Source organism: Trichechus manatus, unplaced genomic scaffold (assembly GCF_000243295.1).
Source record: "Trichechus manatus latirostris isolate Lorelei unplaced genomic scaffold, TriManLat1.0 scaffold00282, whole genome shotgun sequence".
In the NCBI taxonomy this organism is placed as follows: Eukaryota; Metazoa; Chordata; class Mammalia; order Sirenia; family Trichechidae; genus Trichechus; species Trichechus manatus.
This window is the reverse complement of record NW_004444218.1, coordinates 870,241-878,987: the sequence shown is the minus strand read 5'-3', so window position 1 is coordinate 878,987 and position 8,747 is coordinate 870,241. Positions and strand designations below refer to the sequence as shown.

The following is an 8,747-nucleotide window of genomic DNA, read 5'->3' as shown; positions in this document are numbered from 1 at the left end:
GACCTGATCTACAAGACTGGATTGTGTCCTGAGGCAATGTCTTGAGATATAAAAGACAGAAGTGAGCAGTGAGACAGGGGGATCTCATACCATCAAGAAAGCAGTGCCAGGAACAGAGCAGGTCCTTTGGACCGGGGTCCCTGCGCTGAGAAGCTGCTAGTCCGGGGGAACGCTGATGAGAAGGCCAAGAGAGAGAGAAAGCCTTCCCCTGGAGCTGACATCCTGAATTTGGACTTTCAGCCTACTTTACTGTAAGGAAATAAATGTCTCTTTGTTAAAGCCATCCACTTGTAGTATTTCTGTTGTAGCAGTGCTGGATGACTAAGACAACACCCATAGAAGCAGCAGTCAAGAAATCAAACGACGCATTGATTGGGGAAATCTGCTGCAAAAGACCTCTTTAAAGTGTTAAAAAGCAAAGATGTCACCTTGAAGACTAAGGTGTGCCTGACCCAAGCCTTGGTGTTTTCAGTCGCCTCATATGTGTGTTAAAGCAGGATGATGAATAGATGAATAAGGAAGACCAAAGAACTGATGCCTTTGAATTGTGGTATTGGCAAAGAATACTGAATATACCACAGACTGCCAAAAGAACAAGCAAATCTGTCTTGGAAGAAGTACAACCAGAATGCACCTTAGAAGCAAGGATGGTAAAACTGCGTCTCACGTACTTTGGACATGTTATCAGGAGGGATCAGTCCCTGGAAAGAGACATCAATGCTTGGTAAAGTAGAAGGTCGGTGAAAAAGAGGAAGACCCTCAATGAGACAGGTTGACACAGTGGCTGCAACAATGGTCTCAAACAGCAATGATTGTGAGGATGGCACAGAACTGGGCAATGTTTCGTTCTGTTGTACGTAGGGTTGCTGAGTCAGAACCAACTTGATGGCACCTAACGACAACAACAATCCCTGTAATACTTGAATTGTGTAAGAATTTGGCCTTAAAATTTCTAAATCTCTAGGTTTGTCCATTTATAAATTTGCACCTTTGTGAATCATACACCGTGTCCGCCAGGAACAGGAAGGGACCTGGAGCTTGTTTTTCTGGGCCCTGCCTGCTGCTCAGACTGGAGCCTGGGAAGGTGGCATCACCTCGACAATGCAGCCTCAGCACACAACTAAGGACAGACGAAGGCCTTTTCTATCCTTCTGTCAGGTGGGGATGGAGGCTCTGACAGGCAGGGAACCCCCAAAACTGATTCGGGGAGAAAGCAGTTCTGACTACCGTGTCCATCAGATGGTGTGGCTATGGGGCTCAGGGGTGAACTCCCACCATCTGAGTGGGTGTGACCCCTGGGTCTCAAGCCATGACCCTCGCAGGAGCCTGAGAAGGCGGTGGGTGACAAGCGGAGCGTCAGTGGAGATGAGGAGTCTGGGAGGATGCCCTTCCGGCTGAGCTGGTAGTCTCTGTGCTGGGCTTCCCAGTGCTCACACTTCTACACACCTTCTCCTGCAACTCCACCCCACCAGGCCCCGGGTCTTAACATGGGCTCCAGGGCTGGAGACACTAGTGGGGCTTGAACGTGCAAGAAGCCTCCAGAATACAAAATGATGGACTAGCATGTGTCTGGATGGATGGCTAGAGTCATGGCTCCACAGCAACCCCAGGACCCCAGCCCCTTCTGTGTACCCGTATACCCCTGAGTCCCTGTGCTGATACATGCTGCCCCCGCACCAGAAAGGGGCTCCAGCCCCACCCCCCAGCACCTCCCAGCAAGGCTTTGTCAAGAAGCTGGGGGTGGGGGAGGCTGCTGTGCCTGGAGGGCTCAACTTCCCACCTTACCTGTTCCCCCAGCCACCCCCAGGAGAGTCCTGGGGTTCCCGGGAGCAGGAGGACCGAGGCCTGGAGGGGAGGGACTGGCTGGCCACTGCCCATACTGCCTCCCAATGTCCTCACCCCTGCTAACAGCTCCACCTGTCCCCCATTTTTTAACCAGAGTAAGGGGAAGGAGCAGATGCTTCCCCAGCATCCTGTGTCCCCAGCCTTGGCTCCAGCCTCAGAATACTTGGAGAACCTGCTCACTGAGTTCTAGACATGGCTAAGGCCTTTACCGGGGCCTCTACAAATGACAAATTGAATCCATCATGAGAGCGTGAACTTCCAACACAGGGCTGCCCGTGACATGCCATGCAGGAAACCTGAGCACAGTAGGGTTGGGTGGGTGGGTGGGGCAGCCCTACCCCAACATTGCCTGGCTCCTCTGGGTACCCCCCACCTGTGGAAGTTTAGTCCCTGAAGGGTAACAGTGCAGTCTGGATCATCCCGCCTGTCTTAGTTACCTAGTGCTGCTATAACAGAAATACCACAAATGGGTAGCTTTAACAAAGAGAAATTTATTCTCTCACAGTCTAGGAGGCTATAAGTCTGAATTCAGGACACCAGCTCCAGGGGAAGGCTTTCTCCCTCTGTTGGCTCTGGAGCAAGGTCCTTGTCCTCAATCTTCCCCTGCTCTAGGAGCTTCTCAGTCCAAAGGATGCACTATTTTCCTAGCTCGTTTCTTGGTGGTATGAGGTCGTCCCTATGTCTCTCAGCTTGCTTCTCTCTTATATCTCAAAAGAGATTGGCTTAAGACACAACCTAGTCTTGTAGACTGAATCCAGCCTCATTAACATAACTGCTGCTAATCCACCTCAGCAACATCATAGAGATAGGATTTACAACACACAGGAAAATCACATCAGATGACAAAATGGTGGACAATCACACAATACTAGGAATCATGGACCAGCCAAGTTGACAAGATATTTTTGGGGGACACAGTTCAATCCATGACACTGCCAATTTGCCAAGCATCTAAGACCCAGGAGAGCTTCTTTCTGCCCAAACCATCAGGGAGAAAAGCCAAACATACCCTCCCCCAGCAAGAAGCCCAGGATGCTCCAAAGCTGCTACAGCAAGCCTTGATGTATTCAGGTCTGGATGGGGTTCTGTGCTCACTCCCACTACCTGTGGGGTTTCAGGTCTGGTGCCATGAAAGGAAAGTGGACCAGCCAAAGCCCACCTAAAGAGTGGATGAAGAACCTAGGCCAGGTGCCATGGCTGCCAGGAGCCACTGTGGGCTGGGAAAGCCATCCATCCTTAGCATTTGGAGCAAGCCTATTTCTAAGGCTGCTGGACACATGATCCGGATGACCACTGTCCCAGGAGGAGTGTCAGCTGCTGCCCCATGCCCACCCTCACCAAATGTGTCCCCAACTGCCCTACCCCCACCACACTTGAATCAAAGTGAAGTCGGCTACATGGCAGATGCCAGGGACCCCGGGGCCTCACAATTCACATACCACTTTCTGCATCACTGCAGAAATTATTGGCAATTTGGCCAAAGCCAGAAATGTCACCTGTTGGTAGTGCCCCCAGCTCTTCACCTTGGGCAGCTGTGGACTCGGCACCTATTGAGATACACCCGAGTCTGTGTTCTGCCTCTCTTGGCAGGGCGCCCAGGCTACAGAGAGAGAGGATGAGAGGGGCTCAGGGCTCAGACTCCGACTTTACTTCCAATCCCAGGGAGACAGACTCCTGTCAGGGGCCAAGCTGGAAGCACACTGCTCCTGGCCCTCCCTGTTCCAAAAAGGAAAAGGGGACTTGGTGTTCCCCGTAGGCAGCAGGGCCCAGAAAAACAACCTCTGTGCTCTATCTCCCTTAGGGACTCAGGCACTCAGGAGTCTCCCTGCCAGCCACCACTGCCCAAGAGGCCCCACCCTGCATGGCTTAAGGAGTCTTGGCTCCCATGCACACTCACCTCCAGCCCTGCTCCCCACACGCACGCTCACTGCCAGCCTGGCTCGCTGTATGCACGCTCACCTCTAGCCCCGCCAGGCGCAGTCACCTCCAGCACCCCCTCACTCACCCATGTACATGTTCACCTCCAGTCCACCCTCTGCAGGGCAGGGGAGGCACCTTCATCACCTGCAGAAGCTGCTCACACCAAGCATCTCCTTCCCACAGCAGGGATCGACCACACCCATGTCCTCACTGATGGCATGCAGACCTGGGCTAAGGGCAGCCATCTCTCCACAGACAGCAACAATAACCTCTCCTCAATAAAACCTCCCTATGAGCCTGATCATCTTAAGCAGTCTCCCTGCAAGAACATGCCCTAAAGCCAGGATCTGGAGCATCTCCCATCACCTCCTATCATGGATTGAATTGTGCCCCCCCAAAATATGTGTCAACTTGGTTAGGCCACGATTCCCAGTATTGTGTGGTTGTCCTCCATTTTTATGATTATAATTTTCCTATGTGTTGTAAAGTCTCATCTCTTCCTGTGGTTAATGAGGCAAGATTAGATTATGTTAAAAAGAATTAGGGTAGGATTGTAATGCCCTTACTAAGATCACATCCCTGATCCAATGTAAAGGGAGTTTCCCTGGGGTGTGGCCTGCACCACCTTTTATCTTACAAGAGATAAAAGGAAAGGGAAGCCAGCAGAGAATTGGGATCCTCACACCATCAAGAAGCAGCGCCAGGAGCTAAGCGCATCCTTTGGACTTGAGGCTCCTGTGCAGAGAAGCTCCTAGTCCAGGGGAAGATTGATGAGAAGGACCTTCCTTCAGAGTTGACAAAGAGAAAGCCTTCCCCTGGAACTGACACACTGAATTTGGACTTCTGGCCTACTGGACTGTGAAAGAATAAACTTCTGTTTGTTGAAGCCACCCATTTATGGTATTTCTGTTACAGCAGCACTAGATTACTAAGACACCACCCATCCTCTGTGGATGCTCTGCAACTAGGCCGAGACCCACAGGTGGGTGACTGCCACCCAGAGCTCTGGATCCCAAAACAACCATTCCATGATCTGGGACATGCCTCTGTGACAAATGTGACTTGCTGTATCCAGCCTGACACACAGGTAAATGCCATCAAAGCAGGGATGCGTGCGGGTCTGCCCCTTCTTCTCTGGGATGCGACAGCCTGGTAGCTGCTTGCCAGGCAGGGAATAAGCTTCTCTTCTTGGGACGGACACTCAAAGGATCCTACAGTGACCCTCATGGGGCCGGGAAGACAGTCCGCAGTTGCTGTGGGACAGATGGCAAAGCTGCTGGCTCCCTCCTCAAGGTGCTTGAGTCGCTCAGCCTTTTCCTAACTATGCAGATGTAAGAGGGACTAGACAGCCATGCCATGTGGGGTCCAAGGGCTCCATGGAGCTGCCTGGGGTGGTGGGGCCAGAGCAGGGACTGTGCCTGATTTGGCTTCTGGGGCTATGGGGAGTAAGGGCAGCTGGGGTCGGCTCTAACAGCTTCTGCTCTCCTGGGCCCGAGGCTTCGGTAGAGCTATCCAGGCTGCACTAACGAGCCCCTCAGCTCGGCCTTGGCTTCTCTCCATCCATCTCCCCCAGCTGCCCTCTTAGAAGGGCTCCAGAGTGGAGTATGCGCTGTCGGCCAGTACACCCAAACAGTGACCACAAACACCGCAGGCTGTTTACCGCATGGCTGTCTAGGGTGGAGAGGGGTTTGGGTCTGGGACTCCTCCATGGGTTCTGTCCCACTCCGCCTTTCTGGCCTCTGTCCAGCAGTCGGCTGGCTCTAGCGAGCACCGCCAGGCACATATTCCCTCCAAGGTCGAGATGACCTTCTGGGTGGGCTGTGCTTACTACCGAAGAGAAGGCTGGGAGGCAGGATGTCCTCAGGCAGCACTGTGGGGCCGCAGGCACATCCTCTCACTGCCAAGCCTCAGTTTACTCATTTGTAAAATGGGGTGATACTCCCACCTCTCCAGACTGTTGAGGGGCAAACTACAATCCTGTTCATGAAGCACCTCACACGTGCCTGCCCCATGTAAGTGCACAAAAAGTACATGGTGTCCCAGAGGCTCACAGCGCAAGCACCACACAGGCCAACTGAGCTCTCAGATTCAGGCCTGAACTTTCTGCAGGCAGAGCAGGGCACTCCCCTGATGCCGCCTGTGCCGAGAGAAAGTGCTTGCTCCTGAAGCATCATTGCTGCGGGAGTGGTGGCTCTCTGGTGGCTGCAAGGGCTCACCCTGGCTTCTGTTTCTCTTTGCGCTTTGTAGCCAGATAGTTTATAACTTTTGTCAGCTCGAATTTTTTTTTTCATTTAATATATCTTAGATGACACTCATCTTTCTTTAAAAGAAATGGAAAAGTCTTTCATAAATATATTCCAAGTAAGCATCTGCAAGAGGATTTACCAAGACTCTTGAAAAATTCTTAAAAAATATGAAGTCACTGCACAATCTGGTTTCTAGGCTCATTAAAAAAATTCATAAACAATAGAAAAGACTCTGGTCCCCTTGCAAAGACACTGGAGATCTTTGCCTGGACCTGGAATCTACTACTGTGCCCGATCTCACCATGGCCTTTACTCAAGGAGTGCAGACATCCTGGCTTCTGTCTACACGTGGCTTCCTGCTTGAGGAGCCAAGGAGGAGCGAGATGGCACTTCTGCCGCAGGAGTAACAGAGAAAGGCTCAGGCCATGGTGCTTTCAGGCAGCTTGGGCCAGGCTCCACCTCTCTCCCCAGGACTGCGTGTTCCCTATGTCCCCTGATGGGTCAGCACGCAGCACCAGCCGGCATTCAGAAAGAAAGGCCACTATCCATCTGGGCTGCACAGCCCTTGTTATTTCCGAACACGTAATTGTCACCAAGGACAACAACCACTGATGCACTGACAGCCACCAAGGCCTTGGTGCATCCTGCACCCATGCTGTGTCCTGCCCTCACAGAGCTGGAAGCATAGAGGAGGAGACAGGTACGGAGCCACAGGCTCAGTAAGGACCAGGAAGCATGGGGGTTGGTGTCAGGGAAGAGGCTGCGGCGTAAATATTTAAACCCAGCCCTGTTCTGCACACAGATCACCCAGGAGATTGGGGAAGTCCTACCTGGAGGTTTCTGAACAGGGCTAGAAACCCCTTCTCAGCAACGGCTGGAACCAGAGGGGCTTTTCCAAGAGGATAAAGGGGGACCCAGAAAGACAGGGGCAGGGAGAGCCAGTCCAGGTCCTCAAAGATGGGGTGGTACAACATTTGGTGTGGCTGCACGCAGGCACACCCCAGCAGAGCCATGCAGATAGGCAGAACGACACAGGGAAACCACGTGGGGGACAGCGGGCGGGAGGGAGGGAGCTCAGAGGCCTGTGGGCACCCACATGCTGCAGCCTGGCCAGTCATGTCTGTAGACCGTGGCCACTTACCTCCACTTGGGCTCTGGAATCCAAGGGAGTGGTGGGAAGCACAAAGCCCACAAAATACCCAGTCAAATCCAGAGCTCGGGAGCTGGGGACATCACCTGTCTCTTTTGCACACCCTCCCATCATACAAGGATTTTCTCTTTCTCCAACCCACAAAGAGAAAGGGGGAGCCAGGACACTCAGCCACCTATCCCTGTGAGGCCTGAGAAGAGGGAGGAAAGGGAGCTTGCATTGGGGACCATGTAAAGCAGAGGCTGGCAAACTTTGGCCATAGGCCATATCTGCCTGCTCTCTGTGGTTATAAATAAAGCTGTATCGGAATGTGTTCATTCCTATACATACTGGCTATGGCTGCTTATGCCCGATAATAGCAGAGCTGAGCAGTTGCAACAAAGTCAGGCCCAGGGCAGGGAGCAGCAGAGTTAGCGAAGTAACAGATCAACCCCCGCCAGGCTCCCGCTCTCTGCCTGCAGCCTCCTGCCAGCTGCCCTGAGTCATGGTGGGGCAAGACACCCGAGCTGGCACAGCCTTAAATTCCGCAGTGGGGCCCTGCCACCCCAGGCACAAGGGAAGGTCTTTCACATGCTGAGCACACCGTGTGCGCCAGGCACTGCCGGGAATAGCCGTGACTGGCATTACAACCACTCCCACACGCTTGTTTTGCAGACAAGAAAACTGAACCCGGAGAGGTCGGTGGGCAAAAGTGAGTGGGCTGGCCAAGAACTAAGCAGAGAGGGCACAGTGCAAGGGGGTGCCTTTGTAGGGGTGGAAATAACCACCGGGTGAGTGTCCAGGGAGGAATGGTTGTCATCTGCCCCCACAGGATGGTCCCGCTGGCCAGAGTTGGGGCCTGCTCTCTGCCTGGGAGCTGGGAGGTTTCTCCTTCTGAGGACCGGTGTGGTGAGGACCCCTCTGGGCAGCTGTTAACCCCAACTATTCCCTTTCAGAGCCCAGAGCAGGTCTGGTTCCCGCCCTGCCCCTCGGGCTGCAGCCTCCCCACCCTCACCCCTCAGGGCCTGAGCAAAGCCCCGATGTGTGTGAGCTGAATCTGACCTTTGGCATCTCCATCCTCAAAGGCCAGGGGGCCCCAGGCGCGAGCCCCTCCCAGGCCCTGTCAAAGCCTCTCCAGAAGGCCGCTGGGGCAGCACTGAGGGCAGTTCACACAGGTCCCTCAGCCTGGGAGGGTCACGTTTAAAAATAAAAAGCAACCGGACAAAGTCCCTGTTTGGTCTGTTAGCAAGTCAGCCTGGGCCACTTCCCCTTTTCTGTAACATTCCCATGTGAGGCCCCTGCGCACCACCCAGACCACACTTTCCTGGAGGACGGCCCTCCCCTGACAGGAAAGGCCCCTGGGGGCCACCCCATGGCCTCCAAGGCGAAAACCGTTGGGGATATCACTAACTCCCTAGTGCCTGGGGCTCTGCAGACCCGCCCCCTGTGCCCCACCACTCTCCTGGAGCGTTGTGCCCTCCTAGGGGATCTGATCCCAACCCAAGGACCAAGTGTGACTCTCCCACGGCGTGTCAAGCCCTGACTGCGACCCTCCCCGGGTTTGAAGCCCTCCCCGGGCCCGCATCCCCGACCTCGGAGCCCGCACG

General features: G+C 53.8%; 1 protein-coding gene across 2 annotated transcripts in view; it reads right to left on the bottom strand.

Moving 5' to 3' along the window:
* Window positions 1–8,747, bottom strand: part of COMT (catechol-O-methyltransferase) — an 18,449-nt gene that overhangs the window by 9,115 nt on the left and 587 nt on the right. The window contains exon 1 of one of the 2 annotated variants that reach the window (XM_023725055.1): window positions 8,203–8,374. The exons of the other annotated variant lie outside the window; for it this stretch is intronic. Within the exon in view, the coding sequence (XP_023580823.1) occupies window positions 8,203–8,217 (15 nt within the window). The 5' untranslated portion in view covers window positions 8,218–8,374. Of the gene's footprint in view, window positions 1–8,202; window positions 8,375–8,747 lie in introns of those variants that run through there. 2 annotated transcript variants of the gene reach the window in all.